The sequence below is a fragment of the Cataglyphis hispanica genome, chromosome 7, assembly GCF_021464435.1.
Source record: "Cataglyphis hispanica isolate Lineage 1 chromosome 7, ULB_Chis1_1.0, whole genome shotgun sequence".
NCBI lineage: Eukaryota > Metazoa > Arthropoda > Insecta > Hymenoptera > Formicidae > Cataglyphis > Cataglyphis hispanica.
In genome coordinates this window covers 8307313-8331919 of record NC_065960.1, presented here as the reverse complement: position 1 = coordinate 8331919, position 24607 = coordinate 8307313, and the positions used below count along the sequence as shown (strand labels likewise).

The following is a 24607-nucleotide window of genomic DNA, read 5'->3' as shown; positions in this document are numbered from 1 at the left end:
ATGACGCTTTCTCCAAATTGTTCTCGACGTAGCAATTACGCAACGCCAAACATCACGTTTATATTGTAATTTCCTGCACGCAATGGTATGATAAGAGATACAATACATATTTACTATAAAAAAAGTCTATTTCGTCATTAAATTTTGTTTATGATAAACGCTGAAAATTTTTCAATACTAGATTTAAAAAAAAAAAAAAGCCATTATGAAAAACATATATGTGAAATGAAAACATAATTATTCTTTGTGGAAAAAATAGGATAGATGATTTATTATTTAATAAAAAAATTATTTGTTAAACATAAAATTCTTTTTGTAAATGTAATTTTCGAATATATAAAGCAATAATACTCAAATATATATATATATATATATATATATATATATATATATATATATATATGATATTTAAACATTATGATATGTAATATTGTAGCACAGCATTATGTAACTTAGGAATCAAGTGAGATTGGCTGTGCTGTGTATAAGCTCAAATCGTTGGAAATATGTCCCAAAAGATCCATCAAGTACCCAACGGCCGTGAAATGGCTCTCGACCAATCTACTGCTGAAATCAGGAAGCACTCGAAAGAGAAGAATCAAGCGAACGGTTAAACCTCTTCTTCCTCACAACTATACATGAATATATTGCAATAATGGAAATATATAATAATATATTGATGCAATCTAACTCCTAGATTTTTTCTTTCTCTGAATATACATATGTATAATAAAATATGATTATCTTTTAATTATATTTACGTATTTCAAGCATTTCTAATCTTCAATCGGGACTGTGTAGAAATTTATTTTTTCAAATTTTCTCGCCATATATCGTATGCATTCTACATGTAACTATTCTTTTAATAATGTCACATTTTAATGCGAAGCCTTTCAACCTTGTAAAAAAGATTTTTTTTTTAACGTAAAATTTACAAAAAAAAAAATTTAATTGAAATGTGATACCTTCGAACTCAACAATTGTACAAACAACTGTAAAAACGAAAACTAAATGGTTTCTTTTTTACGCAATATCAAGCTATCATATTCAAAAAAAAGATCATATTTGCTCGATTCACGTCACAAAACTGTTCCACCTTTCTGAAATTTAGTATACAGCAATTATATTTTGGTCGTTATATTTTTTTATTGCTAAAAATTTGTTTCTTTTCTTTCTTTCTGTGTTTGCGATTTAAATAATTATTATATTATAATAGTATACTGTTATCTTTATAATAATTATTATTGTACAAGCTATCGATTCAAGAATATCGATCAATAAAAAAATAACACAAAGTTTACGTTCGATAGAAATGCGTAAATATACATGCATTAGAAACGATGAGAAAGAATCAAGTATATTTTATACATGGGCCAGAAAAATAGCGTCGTTAAAATCTATTCTACAGTTTACTGGACGTAATATTCGTCTATGTAGAGAGCCAAAAGAAAATGCCTCGGCGCACAGCAAATGGGCATGGCAATACGAAATGGGAATAATACTCCGTCGTGAGAATTCGATGCCAGCGGCAGCGCTGCATTCAATAGCATGATTCACCCGGTGCTCTCAATTCTACAGATTCTGCTAGCGATTGTGGGAGCCGCAAAAATGTAAAATACCGGAAACAGCGAATGCTTGCGAGTGAAGGAAAAGAGAAGTGACGAGGCTAGGAGTAGCAGAGACGCGCTAATGATTATTACTCGCGTGCAAATACAACTATATATGAATAAATAATGTAATTTTATATAATGTAATACATAATTAAATACATAGTTTTTATATAAACTAAAATATGTCATTTTTATATATAAAAATATAAAAATAAAAAAAGTAATAGATAAATATTATATGACATAAAATATTTTAATTTTAGATATTTAAAGAGCCGTATAATGTAAGGCTAATGGAGAAGATAATTTTAATAACGTGTACGCAAATTTTACTTTTGAAATTTCGTATTGATATCGCTTTACGACAAGGCAATATAAAGCTTGATTTATATATCTCTAGTATATAAGGAGAGTTATACGGCCTAACTTAAAATATTCTTTATTATTTACATTATTTTTGAAATAAATGTATAAACACATATTTATAAGCTCTTTTTCAGGCTTTCTGCAACTAGATGCTGCGCATCTCTTACACTAGCGTGTCCCTGTGAAAGACGTAGAGAAGAAGGATTCCACTTGTACAAGCGCGTAGCACGTTTAGCTCTGCAAGAACACCCCTATACTTTCTGACACACATTTCTCCACGCGACCCGCAGTTTTCCTTTTACCTTCGCCTTTATCTCCAGACTATTCCGCCGCTCCTATTTTATCTAGAGATATCAAACGACCCCCCAGACACCTTCGTTCTTCTCTCTTACTCATCTCCAGCCACATTTGTATCTGTCTTGCGTTCCGGCTACTCCGAATCGCCCGTATTGTACGTGCTAAAATCTGCGCACGCGTTCACCCGCGTAACAATGTTATCGTAACATTTATTAATGTTACGATTTACTTGTTACCAGGGTCAGCATGAGAAACGTCGTGACACGTGATTAAAAATTCAAAATATTATACACCCGAGGTATCAACCCATACAGTTCTTAATATTTTAAACGATTAATATTTTTGTAAATCAATTTTATAGCTAATGTCTGTCATAAAAGAAAACGTTAATTTGCTAAGTAAATTTTAAGATAGTAAACTATTTTCATAATATAAACAATTTTGTGAATTTATCGAATTTAAAAACGATCCGACAATGTCGGAATATGTTGTACAAAATAATGATTGTCGTCTAATATTGTTGGATACACTTAATTTTACAAGATTAGCGTGCAAATTGCGACTTGCCATTTATCTTTCGCGTAGTGAAGATAGTAAAAGTTATACTTCTTATCCTGTAAAATACACGCATTAAAACTCCATGTGTGGTACGACGGAAGGTTTACGCGCGTCATATCTTGTTTGAATACGATCGCGCGGCTGCTCTAAAGAAGATTACGCTAATATATCTACTTCCATACGATAGCGGATTGCGACAGTCATTCGCTTTCGTTTCTACTTCGTTTCTACTTAAAAACGGCCGACGAGCTCGTTTCGAGCGGGACACTAGAAGCTGTACGAGCGCGAATAACTACAGCAGATATAAAGAATGCGTTATACGGGAGTCAACATTTACGAGTCTACCCGTTATCGTCCTTCGTCGTGACTTCCTGCCATCACGGTAAACCCTACCTAAAAAAGAGACCTCGACGTGTTCGCCAGCACGTCCTCTCCTTCCTTCCGTTCCCGCGTCCAACCGCGTCCTACTTTGAGAGCAGGAATTTTCTATTTCCTTGGGTATCGCAAGATCAACGCGAATTCTTGGCATTGATGCCGAGGGAAAAAGAATGCTCTGGACTCTTAAATTGTCTTTATCAATCTTTCAGTAGGTGAGGCGCGTGAGAAATTGACATCGAAATAACGATCAATTGCGGTGAGCGAAAGCATGCGTTGAATTTGAATGCTGGACTGTTAAAAATAATTCACATTTTCGACAAACTTTTACAAGTGCGTTACTCGGTAATTACTATACAAGGTGCTTACTATACAAGTGTTTCTCTAAACTAATGGCGGATTAAGTGCTCGAGCCAAGCAGAAGAAAAACATTATCTCTCGGGTGATGAATTGTACGTAAATATCCTGAAGGCAACTGAGGAACTTTTTTTCCTTAAACACTCTATCAAATATTTTAAGTATTTATGAGAAAATGGCTTGCACAGTATTGACTGATACTTCGGTTTAAAATCTATCTGTGAATACATACTATAAGCGAAATATATATTTGCGATTTTACAAAGAAAGCACACGATCCCATAAGAGGATACAAACTTTATATTATGTATATATTTTACTAAACTTTATCGCAAAAAACATAATATTAAAAGTCTATATTTTCTCAATTTCGTGAAAATCTATAACTAAAATATATAAAACGTGTCATATATAATTTCATCAGTCTGATATTTCTGTTGTTAGTAGAATAATGTAAATTTACCTCAAGTAATTTGTGTTTTTTCAAGATTTTCTTAGTTTTTTTATTCTTTAAATGAAACTAATCAAGATAATCAAATCATACAATTGACTCATAACGAATAGGGAAAAAAAAAAAAAAAAATAATATATTCTTTTTTTATAAAAGATAAATTGCGTTTATAAATAAATCAAAGAATAAATCAAACTTTTTTTTTTTCCTTCACTTCAAAACCTTACCTAAACGCAAAGAGAAAAAATTTAGCAGTCCACACAAACAATATTTTCGGGAAAACAACTCCAATCTATCTGTATAAATTTCAACACGTTACCTGTATTGATAAAAATAGTCTCCCAACAATCAAGCTTAACGAAGACGTAAAATAAACTAAAACCAACGTATATAAAAAACATGATACGTGGGTTCAATTAACGTGGATAAAATTTAGAGAAAATAAAATAAGCTTTCTATTTTAAAAGAACATATATCACAATTTTTGAGTTATTATCACTTGATATTTGTCCATCATTCATGTTTTTCACCGCAAATCAATAATTTTAATTTTGTAGGCCTATTTTTAAGAATGGATCGATTAATGTTTTCGGGACTTTTGCAATAATTCTAAGATAAAGAAATGTCAATTGAGAAAGGTATGAGCACACAAAATCAGTGGCGGAAAAAACAGCAGGACTCCACGTGTCTCCAGCACTCTCAATGTCTGTTCGAGTACTTTTTCCAGCATCTCTCGTTTCTTTCTTTCATTCTCTTTCTTTCCCTCCCTTTCCCTCTTTCCTTCTTCTCTAACAAGAAGAGACATTTGGCGCAGACCATTACCCCAGTCCTGGGTGCCATCGGCCATCAGCAGCGCGTTAAAGCCGCTGCAATTACAAACTCCGACAGTCTCATCCCCTTTATTCCATCCTGTACTCCTTCGTTCTCCTCTCACCACCCATCCCCATCTTCCTTCCACTCTTTCTCTCATTTTCCCTTTTCGATGCCTCGCTCGCTTCTCTCGCTTTGGCCGCGCGCTACGCCGCCCCGCTCACCGGCCCCATTTACATTTGCCCACTACTCTCGTAAAAGTAACTTTGTAACCCGTGCGGACAGTAGTATCCGAGCCAGGATTCCGTCCTCTATTCCAGGGAAATTACATGTCGGTCGGCACCGCAGGCTCGAAAGAAGATTTCCCTTATCAAGCGCTGCTTCCTTCTATCATCCTGGCTCGTTCTCTACCGCATACTGAATGTCCATTTACACCCAGCAATCAACCCCTCCCGCGTACAATGACACGTACATGAGTAACATGCAAAATTTCTAATATGTTTTTTTCAACAGATTGCTAATTTTATGTCTCACGTAGAGTTAATGTCTTTTATGAACGACAATTTTACCCGGTGTTGCGGATAAAAGCAAAAAATATATCCAACAACGCCATAAAGGAATGCAGAATATATATGAGTTCTTGCATGATTTTATGTTAATGATAAGATTATCCTCCTGTATTTCTTTTAATTCTCAAATATTGAAATGTAAAGAAATCTATTATCATTATATTTTCTATTATATAATTTAAAAATATATTAAATAACTCTACATGTTTCTTTCAACAGTTATAATTACGTTATAACTAATTATTGACATTTAAAAAATGCAACATTAAATTTATTTAATAATATAAATTATTAAAATAATTATTTCTCGCAAGAATATGTTGCATTGTGGGATGTATTTCGTATTTTATCTTCCTAATCGATTACATCGATTATCGATAAGCTTGAAAGGCATTTGGTATTTTAAAATATCAAAAAAATGTTGAAACGCAAACACACACAGATACACACGATAATACTTAAATGAGCGAAGAAGTTTGAACATCGCAGCGCATCAGGCAGAGTGCTCCGTGAAAATCGTTCGAAAAGTATTGGAATGGCTGCATGATCACAATGTTTACTCGTACCTCTTGAATGCGACATATCAACCACTCTGGAAAGTTGGAAATTTCTAGTATTTGGTGAAATTGTCGCATCGCAAATGTCGACCCATCGATATTCTATGGCCGCTTAGAGCGATTAAATCATCGCATGAAACTGCCGGCACCAAACTGACGTCAGATTTTTCAGATCAATTTACAGAGTACTTAATCGAGGATGAACATGTGTAGAATCGATGGTGGCGCGCGTAATAAATCGTTTATATATGTGAACGAAACAACATGTTTTCAGATAAGCTTTAACTCCTTTGTCAAAAAGCTTTTATCCGAAGCAGACGCGCACTCATAAGATAAATGTAAATAATTGGCTAATGATTAAACTGATGAAGAATGTTATTAACGATATAAACATTATTATTTAATTAAGAAGATAAAATGTATTAATTTATTTATTTTAATTATAATTTGCTTTTTTAACATTTATTTCATATATAACTTGTATAATGCTTTTAAAATCTAGTTAAAAACACGAGATTTGTTTCTCGCATTCATTTTCATGTATAATCGCATTTTGTTTTTAAAGAATACAATATTTAAATCTCTGACAGATCGAAATGCGCTACAAACTAAAAATTTGTATCGTATTTGTGCACGCTAGACACGTTCGATCCAAATCCATCCATAAAATGAACCACAATATTTTTCCCGAAGACAGGTAATGATTGTTATTCCGTCCGAGAAGATTTTCTTTATAATCGATGATTTATCTATAGGTTCTCACAAGGTCAAGTAGACAACCGTTTTACTTTTTGTGCTTCTTTCGCGCCAATATCCCGCAGTAGCCACGATTACCGTTTCATCGAGCACGGTAGAAATCTCTCTTTAAGTCCGGCGACTCAAGCATTTAACCCCCGCGGTAATGGTAACGGTGTCAGAGTGATCGGCGATTCGATATAGTATATCGAAAACTCCCAGGTTATACAGAGATCATTGGCGGTTCGATTGCTCGGGTAGGTTCAGCAAGTAATACGGTGATACCGCAGGGATTACAAACAGAGAGCTACGAATTTATGGTACTCGAAAACATTCGTATTCTCAACGAACTAGAGACTTAGCGTACATTCATGCATACGCGTGTGTTTATTTTACGAAACACGATGCATATTTATATAATATAAATGTAAACCATAATCTTCTTTTACTGAAAATATCGCATGTAATCGCAGGTCGTTCTGCAATATCAATGCTCAACAAAAAAAAAAAAAATATCGGAAATGAAATATTTGCAAAAAAGTGATGGAATTCAAATTATGGCTATGCATACTGCGAGAATGTTAACAAAAAAAAGAAAAAAGAAAAAAAAAAATTTGAATTGCTATTCTTATGAATGTCAAAATAAATGAATTTGACAAATAAAAAGATTCACGTGGAAAAATACGTATCATATTATATAACATAATAAAATAATATAGCGCTTGGCATGTACGGGATACGTGCAAGGAGATATTATCTGACCTTTCACCTTATCTCGTGAGAATTGCATCTTTGCGCCTCCGTAACCTCGGCACGCGAATCGAATCTAAGAAAGCCGACTAGCGAGTAAAACTCATGAAACTGCCGGCAAAGTTTTAGTTGGATTAGTAACTTAGTGCGTGCTTATTGTCTTAACGAGTATCTATAATATTTCCGAGAACGTGACCTCTTCGTGGTTGTTCCAAGAATGAGGGTAAACCACATGCGCTGGCTACTTCGCTAATTGCATTAAATGTTAAAGCAAGCGAAACTTTATATAAGATAACAATTATTTTTTTATAGCCCTGATATATGTACTATTTTACGTCATTACCTGACAAGCGATCGTGACACACTATCGATTAACATAGATATATATATATATATATATAAGAAACGATAAAAAATTTTATCGCATAAAAAAGTTATAAGAAAAAAGGAGAAATTGCTTCTTCGGCAAGAACATTTGTCTTTTATGTATTTCTGACTTGGTCAAAAAGAATGTTAAGAGCAATATGTGCTAAATAATTGCAATATAAAAAAAAAATTATACTAGATAAAAAAACAAATTTACCGAAGAACACGATTATAAAAAAGTGGAAAAGCTTTGCTAGGCAGTAGTTAGTGAGTTGGCCGAGAGCAAGGATAGTTGGTGAAATCGTAGAATACCGGCTTTACGCGTCACTACGCTGTCAGAGGACGCAAGCGCGCTCGCGCCTCTTATCGAGTTCGAGAGCAAAAGCGACGGCTACCTGTAGTGGTGGCGAGGGCAATGATGGTAGTAGTGGCAGTTATATATCTGTATGCAGACCTGATATATATATATATATATATATATATATATATATATATATAGAGAGAGAGAGAGAGAGAGAGAGAGAGAATATACGTGCGGCAGAAGAGGGTGAAATGGTTGTAGGTGGCGGCACACAGCCGAGTGTCAGAAGATAGAGGGGATCGAGATGAGGGTGCGAGAGGGAGAGAAACCGGCGGAAGGGTAGGTAGGAAGATGAAACGTAGGATAGAGAGAAGAGGGGAGGAAAGGAGCGGACGCGCGGAGGGTGGCGGGTGCAGCTACGAGTCGCGCGAGCGCCGCAGTGTTTGTCAGTCCTTCGTATGGACATCACGTTCGATGAGACCGATAGTACTCGCCGGTATTGGCATTCGTATATACATATACACATATATATATAATCTACATATAACGCTTTTGGCGGCATCCATCATCGCCGATAGCATCGCCAAGCGTGCAACGTCAATTCCGCCCCGTAGATGAACTCGCGGCGCGCGTTGTCGCGATTGCCGATATCGTCGTCGTCTCGTCACTTTGCCCGCGAGCAGACGAGCGACGTCGCGAGATCCCATCGGACAGCGGACGAGATGTGAAGACGTCGGCTTGGAAGCGATGTGGCTTCCGTTAGTACTGCTCGCCTTGATGGCGAGCGGTTCCGCCTGTCCGGACCTTTGCGAGTGTCATCATCAGAATGGTGTCGGGAGGAACGACTTTGCGCCGATTTTGTTAGACGTGACGTGTCGTGGACGCGTACCCGGTCTATCGGAAATACCCGCGGGAGTGAGAAGTTTCTCGGTGAACAGCGCCGAGGGAACGGACATCGCTGTTCTCTTGGACGAGCTGGAGACCGCCGATCTAGTGAAAAATCTCGGGATGAACGGAGCCCCGGATAATAATCTCAAGATGAACGACACGTCGGGGACAAACGATACATCGTCGGAGAAACTAGCGGACGTAACGGCAGAAGCGCTGCCGTATTTAATCGAATTCGCGGTGATAAATTGTTCGTTGGTATCGTTAAACACGTCGTGGCGCGGTTTCGAGCGCTTGAGATCGCTGAATCTGTCGTGCAACAATTTGCCGCGAGTAAAGGACATGCTAATGATTCACGCGGTGAATCTGAGCGAGCTGACATGCCTCGATTTATCGGACAACTCGTTGTTGGACATTAGTGTCGGTTCTTTTAGGACGCTCACCGGACTCGTGCGTTTGAGCTTACGCAAAAATGCGATCGGCATGGTGGACGAGAAAGCGTTTTGCGGTTTAGATCGATTGGAGTTTCTCGATCTATCGGACAACAGGTTGGCAGACTTGCCGGATAGCGCGCTTACGCCGTTATATTCCTTGCAGAAACTCGATCTGAGCGGCAACCAGTTACAAGTTTTAGGCGCCAGGTGGTTCGAAAGTCTCGACAGATTGAGAGAACTCGACGTCTCGAGAAATGGATTGGCCAGAGCGGCTTCAGGAACATTGCAACCGTTATCGGGGCTATCTGTTCTGAGACTGGCGGAAAATCCGCTAAAAGAGAGAGATGTATCTCTGTTATTGGGCACCGGAAGAAGATTGGAGACGGTAGACGCATCGCGAACTGGATTGGCGAGAGTTCCAGCCGCTTTAACGAGATCAGTCAGAGCGCTCAGACTTGCTGGTAACAAACTGACTACTATTCGCAGCGGCGATTTGGACAGTTATCCCCTGCTACGTATGTTGGATATCGCCGATAATCGTCTAACGGATATCGAGAACGACGCTTTAGGACGGCTGGAGGTTTTAGAAGAGCTCGATCTGTCTGGAAATGCACTTTCGAAAATACCAGGAAGTTTGCCAAGCAGTCTCATGATGCTTAAGCTTGAACGAAACGCGATAACCGCGCTAAAGCTCGATGATCTCAATGGATTGTACAGTCTACGATCGCTAACATTGAACGATAATGACATCAGCGAAATCGAAGTAGGCGCACTTGGTCAACTACCTCTGCTCGCCGAACTGGATCTATCCGATAATCCTATCAAAGCGTTATCAACTAATACTCTAAGTGGGCCGAGTAATCTGGCCAAGCTCCGGATGTCGGGTCTCTTATCGCTTCAACGACACCAGGAAGAACAAAGTGATATGGCGTTCCCTGTACCGACACCGGAGAGACTAATAATGTTAGACGTGTCGCGTAGTCCCGTTCTTGCGGTACAATTATTGGCGGATGACGCTGCATTGTCCGCCTGTAAGAGTCTGATGGAGCTGAATCTTTCGGCGACCAACATCAGCACAATTAGATCCGATCTCGCGTTTATGCTACCGCAGCTGCGCGTTCTTAAACTCGGCAAAAATAATTGGAATTGCACGGCGGATCTCTATTGGTTGGGCGAATGGATTAGACAGCATCGCGAATCGAATCAACAATCGAGCCAGCCGGCTCGATGTTTCAGTCCGCGGAAATTGACGGGATTATTTTTGCACGAGTTGCCACCACCGCCAAATTCCATTTCTACGATCGCGGGAACCGTCACGACGGCAACGACGAGCATTTCGATTACCGCATCTGTCATCTTCACTGATCAGCTAAACGTCACAGTATCGTCTTCCAATATCGAAAATGCGAATTCACGTCGCAACATCACGGATCCTTCGGCATTATTTCCTAAGAAAAATGCGAAAATCGAATCAAAAATCGAAGGTGTAGCTGACTCGACTGTTGTCTCGTCCGCGAAAACCGCCACGATGAAAATACAAAAAAAACCACCGCGAATCTATGAAGCGCCGACGTCCTTTCGTAACATAACATCGTCAATCACGACGCGAACGAGCAGGGAACCAGGCCGAAAGAGCGATAAAACAAATCGTATCTCAATGGATCAGAATTTAATCAAGCACGCCGTCATCTCGTTGGCCTCTCGAGCGCCGCGCGACCCCAAGCTATCCATTATGGGAATGGAAGACGCGGAATCGCGTCCGCAAACTTTCGATAATCGGGCGGATGGCGAGACGCGAAAAAACAAAACGAGCAAACTTGCCGCGTCAGACGTCGGCGAGATTCTTTCGTCGGCGATTTCGCACGTGGAAGGAAAAACGATGGACAGGTATTCGCGCAAAATGGATAACTCGGCAAAGGAGAGCGCGGTGTCGGACGATTCGAAAACGATTGCGGAGGAATTGAACAGCCGAGCGACCGATTCAGCCGGCGCTAGAGTCTCCGAAGCTCTATCTGCTGGTGCTCATCCCGGAATGTTGGTGTTGGTTGGCGCGGCTCTTGGCGCTGTCGCGGCGCTCACCGTCGTCCTTTCGCGAAGAGCAACCGTGCATCGGACGGATCGGTATCATCGCCACGAAAACATCGAGGTGCACACTCTCACGCCTACCGCGGACCTTTGGTGACCCGAATCGGAATATATTCGTCTGTTCGAAAGAGACAAGCAACTGGACATCGAGAATCGCGACCGAGAAGCATCGGCGACGTTACCTCAACAATCACGAAAAAAATCACGATTGATCGACATGTGTCTGAGAAAAATTTTCAAGTAATAAACGCGATATATCACTGATCAAAGTGCACCTTGTTATTGCGACAAGATTTAAATGGATCTGCCAAACACGATAACTGAAGTGTTAATCAGAAAGTTGGAAGCATCCTCCTGACTGCGGAAACCACAGAGAACAGGACGGGCGACTAAACGTCGAAGTTGCGAACGAGATACTCCGAGCTAATCCGTATCGCTTCGGAAACCGCCAATACGTTGCAGATTACGAGGCAATACCTTGCAAAAATAATTAATTATTCAATGATGATTTGAATCTTCTGTAAAAAAAATAACAGAAAGGCAGACGCAACATTGCCGAGAATTTCAAAAATTCATAATCAGAGAAAAATATTCATATAGACGTAAAAAATAGTGTTACTTATAAATCAGTTTCTGTAATCACACGCATGTATCTGGCTTATCGAGCAATTCTTTGCAAATCACAAATGATATTTTTAAATCATTTCAATATCGATATCGGTATAGTCTATCCGGTGAAAATTATCCGATAACACACTATTTAAACTCCATCAACAAACGGAGTCAAGCATTGTAATCAAGACGTTAAAAGCACGAACGAGAATCACCGCGTCATTTCATATAGATTTTGACACATATAAACACATCCGGAGCTGCAACACATGCTGAAAAATACAGGACGCATGCTACAAACTAAAAACTCGGGAAAAAAAGCTGTGTGCGAAAAATTCTACACAACTTCGAATCGTCCATCACGGCCGATCGATGCCGTGCGAGATCTCCTTGATAATAAATTGCCAATTGTAAAAGGAAACGCACAAATAAAAACAGCTAAATGAGATAATACGCGTGAAAAGTCTAAATTCGCCAAATTCTCGACATTAGTGCTTAATGTTTTCTGACATCTTCGCTATCGCGCACGTGTCGTAATCGAGTGACAATATATACGCGAGCAAGCGGGCTTATCGATTTAATTAATTGTCTAAAATCAGACCGATAAATTGGACATAGTGACAATAATAATGGTTACATGCCGCTTTTCGAGAGTTTGACTCTTTGCGGTTACGCTCAATTCCTAAGAAGACTATATTGTGACTGAAGTAAAGTGCGAGTGTAATAAAAGTAGGAAGAGAGCATAAGATTAGCAAAAGATAGAAAAACGTGGACGTGGTAGAGAAACAGGTAGGACAGCGCCAAAATAATGCAGAATGTAGGAGAAGAGGGGAAAAAAGTGCGAAAAATTTGCGGTGGCAAATAGTATGCTTGGTAAAAATAGACTTTTATCGAACAGTGTGTGTATGTACGAAAAATCGAGTGTGTAAGAGAAAGAGAGAAAGAAAAAGAAAGGATAAAAAATCATTCGCAAACGCAGTAAAAAAACGGGATGTACAGAAATATTGCTTCCATACTTAATTCCACTAAGCTTGGTAAGCCGTCAAGACTTCTTAACAAATACAAAAATGAAAGAGAGAATGCTTGCTTGCTTGCGAGAGAGAGAAAGAGAGAGAGAGAGAGAGGAAGGGAAGAAAGGGAGGAGGAGGGAGAGGAGAAAGAGAAAGAGGGAGAGAGAGAGAGAAAATGAGAGTGAGAGAGTGAGAGCAAATAGACAAATAGCGAAGAGGCTAAATATTATCTTTCTTAAAATAACCAGTGTCAAAATACCGCTATAATAATAAACCGATGTACAAAGATGCATCTTCGTTTTTCTCTTTGCCTTTCTCAATTTTTTGTTTTCAATATTCTTCGTACATAAAACAAGTAAAAAATATATAATACAATGTTTCATAGTGCACAAAAGAATATTCCATAAATATTCTTCAGAAACTACTCTAGAGAAAGATATACATTTTATTTTATATAATAATGCATGCATACATTATAAAAACTTATGATATATAATCCTTACATAAATGAATTTTCTTGCTAGTGTAAACAGCAAAATAAATGTAGAAAAAAAAATAATAATAACTTTAGCCATCATATATGACTTATAAACTCATTCTTTTATGTTCGTTTTTTAAAATGAGTTAAAATTAAAATTCTTATCATTTCTTTAATTTTTATAATAATAAATAGGAAATGTTTATATTTGGCATTATCAATCTATTAAATAGGTAGGTACAATACATTAATACTAATTATATGTAATATATATATATATATATATATCTGCATTACGACCCCAAACATTTATCTTGACTAGTAAAATTGCCAAAATTATGCACCTCTGCATTTCAATGTCAGAAATATTATTATCGTGCCTGACATCTTTTTATTTTAAAAACCGTTCCATTAAGATATTTGTCAAAAATAAGATTATTATTAACTATTCATTCTTAAACCAACATATCAAAATAAATTAATTAAAAAACTTTAATAATAATTAAATAAAGCACATTTCCTTGTAGAAAGTAAATGTTATTTGCATTTTCTTATCTTTACTTCATTAAAACTAAATCTTGGTTATTAATAAAGCTATTGTTACACAAGTAATATATAAATATGTATATATAAATTTGTTTTGCACAAATATTTATCATTTTCTCTGGAAAGATAAATAAGACCGCTTATATAGATAGTGTTTACCTTTGTTCTTGCAAGAAATTTTGATTTTAATCAGATCCATGTCAGCTTTCCTACAATTTACACGCGTTAATTAAAGCAAGACAAATATTTATCGCATTCATTATAACCTCATTAATTCCAGCAATAATCAGCAAAAATTTCTTTTTCTCATACCTAATACATTTCGTAATATTTAAACTCAAACACATCAAAAATAAAATTATTAATTAATTAAATATAAATAAAATAATTTTAATAACTAACAATTTTTTATAGACCGCAGATGATCCACCCAAATGACAATCGTTCTTCAAAATATTAATAGATCCTACTGCAGAATTATCTAAGGTACTAAAAATTCGTTGCTAAATTGATAGATTTACGCAAAAGTAATTTTAACAATAATTTGAAGCATTGCCATTTTATTATAACCTACGGGAAAATTTTTGAACAACGAAAATAATAACGAATGAAGACGGCAATAAGAAAAAACGATATCTACGAATTATATTGAATACAGCAATTCTGCAACCTTGAGCCTCAGTTTAAATTTCCTATAAAACAACTCATCGTGCAACTATGAAATTTAATCACCGTATAGCGGCTCTCGGTTCATCCCGAGGCTATGGAACTGGCAAATTCAGTAACATCTTGCAGAAGTTATCCTTGCCTTCCCCACCCCTGTGTGCCGTCGTCGGTTTACCAAGACGCCCGTACTATTTCGTAATATTGATTTCATCGATGAAAAACGGAATCCAGTTTGAAACTCATCTGCATATACCGATCCCAGTGCAATTACTCTCTTCACACGCAAACATTGTATGTAGGTAGGTATTATTGCACTCAAATGATCAATAATCGAGCAGAAAAATCATCAAAAATAAGAAAAGAATTGATAGAGAAAAATGTATCGCAGATTAATCTACCACGTAGCGCTGATAAGAGTATAGATAATATTGGAATTACTTATTAAAAAAACGTTAAAAAATTATACTTGTAAGCCAAGCAAATATCAGATAGAATATTGCCAAAATAAAGTAAAAAATTAGATCAATAAAAATATATAATAGAGATTATCATGTGATATTTTTAAAATAATTTTTCATATTTTAAATCTTAAACTTGATTAGAGTTCTAATTATACTCATACCGCACCAGTTTGTATTGACACATGCAATAAAAAGTATATTGCAATTTCGAACTCAATTGCACATCGATCCCAACGCAATTACTCTTTTCCCAACGGGAGATTGCAAGCTGCATTGTTACGATGCAATATATGCCAATCATTATAGTATAGAAGTGCGCATTTGAAAAGATTACTACTCATATTCTACATGAGCAATAGTAGAAATATCCAATAAGAATAAGATTATTTTGCATACAAATAAAGAAATTATGTATATATATGAAAAACTTTTACAAAAAGTCGCACATAATCCGGGATCTTTTACTATCTCTTGCTTTTAAATTATTTATTATTATAATAAGGATTGCGAAAATTGCTTAATAACGTGAACAAATTGTTTTTGAGTTTAATGACTTTAATAAGTACTTAACGGTTATGTATAAAATATCTCGTATGTGAATATGGTGTAAAGCACTTTGTAAAGGTACACAAGTACCTTTGATTAAATGTGCATAACTATGTACGCTGTGGTAATGCAGTAGCGTTTCACGAAAACAGGAAGACATTTTGTTACGCAAATTGGTGTACGAATTCATTTGTAGAATTGTTTCGCAAATGGCAAATTCGATCAACCTACTTACCGTCCTCCGCGTCCCGATTTATTATTCATAAATTCAACAACTTGATAAACATGCATTTTCTAAATTTATGCGCGCATTGTCTCTATATTTCATCTTTCGACTATTCATACAATTATTTGCATCGAGAAGATAAATTGACATTTTCATTAATTGTGAAGATAAATTGACATTTTCGTTAATTGTGATATAATTCAAACTAACTTTAATAAACCGTGTTAAATAAAGTTTTTCAGATAAGAAATATGTGGTGAGAAAATATGCACAAAGAATTTCTCGTAACATTAATTCTAATAATAGAATCAAAATTAATGTAAAACTGACGTAAAAATAAAAAATTCTGAAAGCAAACGCGAAAGATTCCAGAAATCTTCACTTAAAAATATTGCGTTTTTTCAAAATTTGGTGATGATTATACTTGTAAATTTTTAATGAATTTATATATAATAAATATAACAAAAACCTGGCTCCAATTAATTACCCGTTATTAAAGCTAGAGTTAGCTGAACTAATCCCTATGACCGACACAGAAGCACGAATGTCGTTTCAGCTAGATAGTTAGAGAGAAACGCAACTCCTCTCTAAACACAGTAGCATTGATCGAGAGCCACGTTCTCTATGACACTTTCTGTACAAAGGAGAGAGCACTGACACAACGCCAAGGTAAACTCGGTCTTCATGGTAAGAGAAGCAGAGATCCTCTTCATCTCCGATCACCGCAAACCGCCGCCCTTCTCATTCCGCGCTCTTTCCGATCGTACGTTCCGCAAGCTTTGTGGTCTTTTTATTTGTCTTCAGTCTCATCGCGTGTTACCTACCATGGAATTCTATCGATGATCTAATAGCAACCACGTTTAATATTTACATAATTAATCAAAAATATATTTCTAACTTTTATGCAACAGAAAATGCATATCTGGAATGATGTACAGTCTCATTTAATTTAGAAACAATTTCTAATTATTCTAATCTATAAAAAAAAAAAACGCAACATATGCTTCATATATACTGAATTCGTATATCAAATAAAAAAAAATGACACATAACAATATAAAAAGTTTTTAAAATGGATTAAAAAAAAATTTTTTGTTAGCAACATACATACAAATATACATTTTATACAATACTTCTGAATGAATCTCATTCAGAAAACTTGTAGAGGTATGTGTTTGAAATAAAGTACGAGTGAAACAATTCAAAAGAAAGAGATTTTTTTTTGCGCAGAGGCCATGCAAAAAAACTTCTACCACAATATACTGGAACTTTATGCCAGTTTACTAATTTCACGAACATTATAAAGGGTTTTTTTTTTTTTTAGTTTTTAAAGTTATTTTTTATGGCTCTTCACTAGCTTTTTATAAAATATTAAAAAAATATGCAAGCTAGTCACACAATAATACGCCTTAGGTAAATTTTTATCTTCTTTAACATGCCGTAAAAAAAAAGTAATGATAATAAAAAAAATGAAAATATCCACAATAATAGCGATGCGTTGTTATAAATTTGAAGAAAAATATTGTATAAAAACTTTGAAAACATAAATTATACATTATTATCGCAATATCTTATTGCAATTATTTAGCAAAAGCTAAAAAATTAGAATTATGATTTTGTATCGTATTGAATTTTTGCATTTATAGTACCGTAGAAAATCCTATTAATTAAATAAATGTCTTAGTCAATAGCTTTTTGTATGCATATTTTAATCGCATATATGCCAAGCGCGTGTGACAGATAAATGTAAATTCCTTTTTCCCGAATATACAATGTTTCAAAAGCTTGCCTACGCCAACGATCATTATTTTCTACTATACTTTTTACAAATGATTGACGAGCTCAAGCGCCGAGCCTCTGGAAAATAATTAGCTGTACTAATTGACTCCATTATTTACGTGGAAATAATCTTACCAGCCCCGACGTAAAAGTACAAATTAAAATGATGGCCTAAAAGCGAGAATCACATAAACATACGTAAACGCTCATATTCCTAGTAGTGGTTACTAAAGCTTGCCCGACTGCTGAAATAATTGAAATGAATCGTTGTGAAAATGACTCTTCTAGTTCCTTTTGTTCCGTCCTTTTAACTAGCGCATCGAGAACTATAGGTACATACATAAATCCTGTTTCGCTAATTTTTAAAAGGTTTAAAAGTGGTGATTAATGCGCGCGTTCTCTTTCATATAGTGCTGAAAATTTATAATTTTTATTTTAAAAAAAATTATTTCATTTCCATATTTTTTTTACAAGAACATTTATTATATCTAGACAAGCGGCACGATTTCTCGGCACTCTATTAACGGATTAGTATCACCATTATTGAAAGCTTCTCGTAATTACCCGTTTCAACAATTCCACACATGTAATATAATTCAAATGGCGGCCACGTTTAGAACGGTGATTCTGTTAACCGCAGATTTACTGTCACGTACACGGTTTTATCGGATAGAGTATTCGATACACTTTATGCTTTTGACTTTTGTTATAATACGTACACCGCTAACACATCGTGTTTTTATTACATTTTCCATACCGTGACGTAAATTGCTGCTATGAATTAGCAGTAATACAATTTTGGAATATTAATAACTGTATATATTATTGGAGTAGATGATTTATATTTTAGAAAAGAATAACTCTAATTTTTCAATCTAAATTCAAATTTAGATTGAAAAGCTTGAAAAGAATAATCAAAACATTTTCTGACAGATATAAATATTGTCCATCAGTATGAGGATAATTTCACGCCTTCGAGCTGAGATTTGATCCGGCGTTTTTTCCACAGTGAATGCAACTGCTGCCGTCTGTTAAATTGCGGCGAGCCACGAAAAATACGCACGGTCAATCGATTTATTCCCTCGTATATTTCAGGATTACGAAAGTCCGAGGTCGGAATCTCCAGGAATATTTACGACCTGACCTGCCCAACGATACATCAAGTGATAAAACCAGGCGAATCGACTTTTTTTTTTTTAATATCGAGCACCGAAGAGTGCTGAACATACAAATAAAGATTGCACCAAAATGATGCACATCATGTATATAACATATGTACTTATGTGTCGTTCAAAATAAATCGCCGATTGTGTATATAAAATAAAAAAAAAAGTTTCGATTCATTTACTTTTAAAAAAACGAGTTGCGCAAATTTATATAAGATTTTATTAAAACATATTTTAATTTATATTTCTGTTATAATATTTTACTCATTCAGAAAATATAAATATATATAGAAATTATTTGTAGGAATTTATTTATTTATTTTTTTTTTTTTTTTTTTTTTTTGGATCTTATAATTTTCGTACATCTAAAGTACTTTCTCGATTTAAGTACCTAGGATTATGTTTTATTGCATTTATAATTTTATATTTCAGAATAGAATGTGCACGAAAAAGAAAGAAAGCTCTAAATCGCATCGGAGATAATGCGATCATACTGAAGGATGTTCGCAGAGCTAATTGATGATAATTTTTAACTAGTTATGTAATTATATAAAAATTATGTAAAACGATTCATTCCTTAGTGAAGGATCCAATTATGAAAACAAAAGAAAGATATTAAATCTTATCTAATTGTTCTTTTAATATGAAGTGTGTTTGCCTTCATTTCTTAAAAAAAAGTAGAAGATGTTATTTGTTATTAGAACCGGCATTGCATGGAGATATTATTCGCTCGCGCATCTCTCGCAACAAAAACGAGTCTGCTGAGGACGAGTATAAATTCGATACAGACACTGCGAAAATAGTGCACGAAAAAAGTACGCAAAATATTCGCGTATATGTTGTAAATATAACTTGCATGATACATTAGAACATTAAATAGAAGATATTCCTCATTTATACTGTCCATTAAACTAGAGGAGATGTAACTGTATTACTTAAACTAAAGAAATAATTTTAATGAAAACATAATTCAAATAATTATAAATTCTACAACAAAATAGGAAATAGCATTAGCATTATTTTCTTTAATTAGAACTAGCAAACACACGCTATGTATCAAAAATTTTAATTGTAAATATTATTTATAAAAAATTATATATTAAATATTAACATTATTTCAAGCACTAAATCAATCTGGAATAAAATATTTGTTTTTAAACTGAAGATATTTAAAATGCCATTTCCTTTTTTTATTTATTCGATTCATTAAAAATAATTGATATCAGTAGCGTACGTGAGAAAAAAAATATCCAAGTAATATTTTACTTTTATTTTAGCAAATGGATCAAAGATAATACTTTCCTTCTTCTCACTTTCTCTATTATTTTTTTTTTTTTTTTTAATTTCATTAGAAGACCCCTCATTTATACCGTACCACAATTATTCGGATTGACTTTGCGCGCGCCCACATGTGTCATAAAAGTTTATAGTTTCTAAGCCACGGAGAAACATGGTAATAAAGAAATACGAGATAGAATCTTGTCAAGAAAAATTTTCCGTAATGGTTGAAAACGGAAAATCGCGAAGCTTCATCCGAGACTTCGTAACTCTCTCACGTCTCTCTTTTAAGCCAGATCTTCGTGGTGGATGGTCTTGTCTTTACGATTTCCCGAATCGCGGATCAGATTAAAGTAAAGCTCTACAATAATTTTGTAATTTTTTTTTCCCCTGTCGTCTCATTGTCGGGATATATCTTCTTTGCCTTGAAGCTATTCGTTTCAGCTAATAAAAGATTATAAGATTATATAAAGATTATATCATTATATCATCAGTTAAAACATGGCATAGATTTCGTTGTTGTTTCAATCATCGCAAAAATCCGACAAATACGGGTTAGAAGTGCGATGTAGCTATAAAAATTCAATTAATATTTTTCACGCTGGAGAGGGACAAATTTCAATTTGAAAGCAACTCTTTGATTCTGTATTCGATTACGGAAAACCTTTAAAGTACGAAGCTGATACGCGGACTGCGCAAACAGCTATTGAAGAAAATAGCGGATGAATGGCATATACTCGCAGAATTTCCAGAAAGATCCTTTGTCAAGGAGATCCCGCCGCTGTTTGGCGCAAACATCCACGAAAGGTGGATGACATCAAAGGCAACACAGATAATTGGTTCGAGCTGTGCCAAAGCGGCACGGTGCGACAGGTGAAGATTGCGGGATTACGTAGGTGCAGTCTACAAACGCATCACGAAGGAGAAATTTCGTCCTGGAAACTGGCGATATCGTTTGTATGCATGTATATGTTTATTTATAGGATGTTGCTCTTAACAGGCGTCAAATATCTAATCTAGCCGGATTCCGGCTAGCGCGGCGAGAACAGTTACAAAAGTTAACTGAATTGGCAAAAATCAATTTCGATCAAGCTTCAGATATTACCATATTAAAATTACCGTGTCTTTTGAGCGGATAAATCGAGAAAGTCGATAGCGGAAGTTTTCCTGACAAGTTTTTCCGAAGTCACGTCATCAATTAAACTTTTTGAGCTTAGCTCTTTAAATTCCAAGTACACGATCCCTTCAAAATACGAATATCCAATAAGTAATTAGATAAACTATTTGAAAATTCCAAATCGTAATTGGCATGAGATATTCAATCACTGTTAAAGTATTACCTTATAAGATAAAAAAAAAAAAAACTCCATTTCTTAATTCAAGTCAGAAGATTCCAGTGAATCACAAAAAGATCCACTTAAAACCAATTACAAGGATAAAATTATCATTCTTTGCCGTTTCTGTCACGGAAGTATCCTCTGCCGGAAAAGAGGGATTATCTAACCAAATCTAGACGAAACGAGTTTCTTTTTCATCCCTTCTCGTCACAACGTTGCCATCCCGCCAGCCTTGACTTCTAACAGAACTTTCTAAGTCGCTCGTTCAATCTTGGAAACCCGGCGTCAATCCGGCCCGTTCATCCCCCAAAAACCATAATAACATTTTTTTACATCCCTCTGTGCTTTCCTCTTTTTCTTACATTTACTTTACATATAATTTCGCAGTGAATCTGCCGCTCATTGCAGTATTTCTTTCAGATTCCGGATGTAATGATGAATCCCGAGTAACGTCGAAGGAAGTGTTTGACTACAACATTCGTCGGAGTGATTCTCTCATAAAAACGAAAAAAAAAATATATATATATATATATGAAAAACTTCGATACGCGTCGCCGTTCTATTTAATGCCTTTTTTATAATCACATTTATGCTTTCTTAAATCTTTACTTAAATAAATAAATCGTCAAAGTATAACGAGAAACGTTACTTTAGATTCAAAAGAATTTATTTAGTATATATATATATAAGAAATATCAACATTTAATAGCTTGTCAGATGCAGAACTCTCTGAAACTCTCTGTCTCAGCAAAGTGAACATTTTCAAATATTTGTAAGTCATAAACGTTTAATGGAAAAAAAATATACTTATTCTTGGTATTTCAAATATGGGAACAAAATTCATAAAAAAGAATCTTCAGATGATACACCGATACGCTTGCTATGCAAATAATAATATTTTCGATGCACCAAACGCAATATCAGAATATTCCGCGATTCCGTCGTGAATATAGCACAGGATGAAATTTTAGGAGAGACAACTGTGCGTCTGCCAGATTTTATCAGATTTCTCCCTTTCCCTCTATATTCTATAAAAAAAAGGGAGCCACGCTTTATTCGACCCGCCGCACGAAGATTATGGGGGATAGAAGCGGAAAGCAGACGTCTGCTTATTGACAGCTCGTCATTGATTTTCTGCCAAATCGGACGAATCACCGTTCGTCGGCTTAACGAGCTGCCCCGGTGACTTTCGCTGACATCTCTTCATGGTTCACAAAAGCGTCATTTTCCTTCTTTTTAATGCCGTTTGTGAAAATCACCATTATTTTAATGATTAACAAGGCAGCAAGTTCATGAGAAGAGTTTAAAAATAATCAATGCAAAACTATATATATTATTACTGACGGTATATAAGACAAAAATCTTATTATAGAAAAAAATCGACTTTTATATTATTTTATGTAATAATTTTCTTTAGTTAGCATTTTTTTTATTTCTGTAATATATTAACTGATTTTAATTTTAATCGGTGCTCTGCGATGAAAATAAATCGCACATCGACTTAATTACAATTTCCAGCGTAATGAAATTATTCCCAGGAGAAATAAGGGAGAAGAAGGAATATGTAAAGAAAGTGAAATTACTGTGCCAAAGATGCGCCTATCGAGAGATTTCTTACTTTATGGATCAGTTCACATACTTTTCGAAAATTTATTCCACGCAGTAAAACTGCTCCCGCGCTAAAGTCCCACGCGATGGCAAGTGTCCAAGATCGGAAAGTCGTTATTCAGCCCATAAATTAACATTCACGGTTACTTACATGCGATGCATCGTACATCTCGAAGAACGGGAATTCTTCGCGGATAATGCAATGATATCGCCTTGCTTATGAAAATATATGATTGCGTTATATCTGATAGTTGATGATAAAGCTCACTAATGTAATGTAAGATCGCGCTTACATGTATAAAGCTTAAAGTAAATGTATAAATCAATAATATCATAAGAGAGTCTTATATTTCTGATATATGAATTAAAAGGATAATAATAATTATAGCATTAATGCATATCTAGAAAATATAAATTAATATTTGGTCTAATCGATATATTTTTATAAAAAAATATTCCTGTTTTATAAATTTAAATATTAATATAATTAACAAATATAATTCAAATATATATTACATTAAAAGTATAAATTTTACAATAAAATTTAATTTTTAATATAATTTTATTATTTGGCATTATTTTTTTAATATCAGAGTATTTGCTCAATTCAATTTAATATATGTTAGCCTTCACAAAAAATACGCCAAAATATTACGCGCGATTATTTGAGATTCAATAAGAAGGACCAATTTCTCACAGAGACTCAAATGATATTCCTTCGAAATATCATTATCTGCGCAAATGTCTTTAGAAAATGATGTTAGTCGCATCCACGCTCAAAAGGAGAATGCATTATCTCTCTGCAATGTAATTCCGTTTCAATATAGATCATTCAGGTAACCTAAATCGTCATTTATCTATCCATTCTTTGCTTTTATTACAAGACGGTTGATCATGATAAAAAAAGCACCAAGCTATTTTATTCTCGTATCAGAACTTTAATTTTGTCCTCTCACCTTCCTTCAGTATCCTTCGCACTTTCAATGAAATAATATTGCGTTGGGATATGCATTTAAATTTATCTCACATCGTTTCGCGAGAACATGTTGTCATCGCGAAGTCATTAAGGTACATCCTTTTAAGGCACGTCAACTAATGACAGATGCACTAATGATTTAAATAATAACCCCACACAAGGTTCTCTAACAAGTTCTGTTAAAAGTGTAATGTATCCGAATGATTCTAATTAATAGAATCTAAGCATGATACTGTAATGCCCAATCAACAATTTCAATCTTCTAAGATGTAAAAAATTTGCGAGTAATAATTAAAATTAGTAATAAACTTATGTCAGCTGATATTTATTGTGCATATATACCTGAACATAAAAAATAAATATCACGTGAAAGAAAAAAAAAAAGTTTCGTATCTGTTATTTAAATTTA

The 24607-nt window shown here is 35.0% G+C and overlaps 2 protein-coding genes across 5 annotated transcripts in view; one reads left to right on the top strand and one right to left on the bottom strand.

The window, feature by feature from the left end:
• Positions 1-24607, bottom strand: part of LOC126851224 (protein timeless homolog) — a 92051-nt gene that overhangs the window by 47314 nt on the left and 20130 nt on the right. The gene's annotated exons all lie outside the window — the stretch shown is intronic.
• On the top strand, positions 8561-13421 carry LOC126851227 (toll-like receptor 7). Its single transcript, XM_050594952.1, has one exon. It carries the CDS (start codon positions 8850-8852, stop codon positions 11604-11606), a length of 2757 nt encoding a protein of 918 aa, XP_050450909.1. The 5' UTR covers positions 8561-8849; the 3' UTR covers positions 11607-13421.

What these genes read in the sequence shown, in the direction of transcription:
- LOC126851227 (XM_050594952.1), top strand. Translation starts at nt 8,850, where the DNA reads ATGTGGCTTCCGTTAGTACTGCTCGCCTTGATGGCGAGCGGTTCCGCC.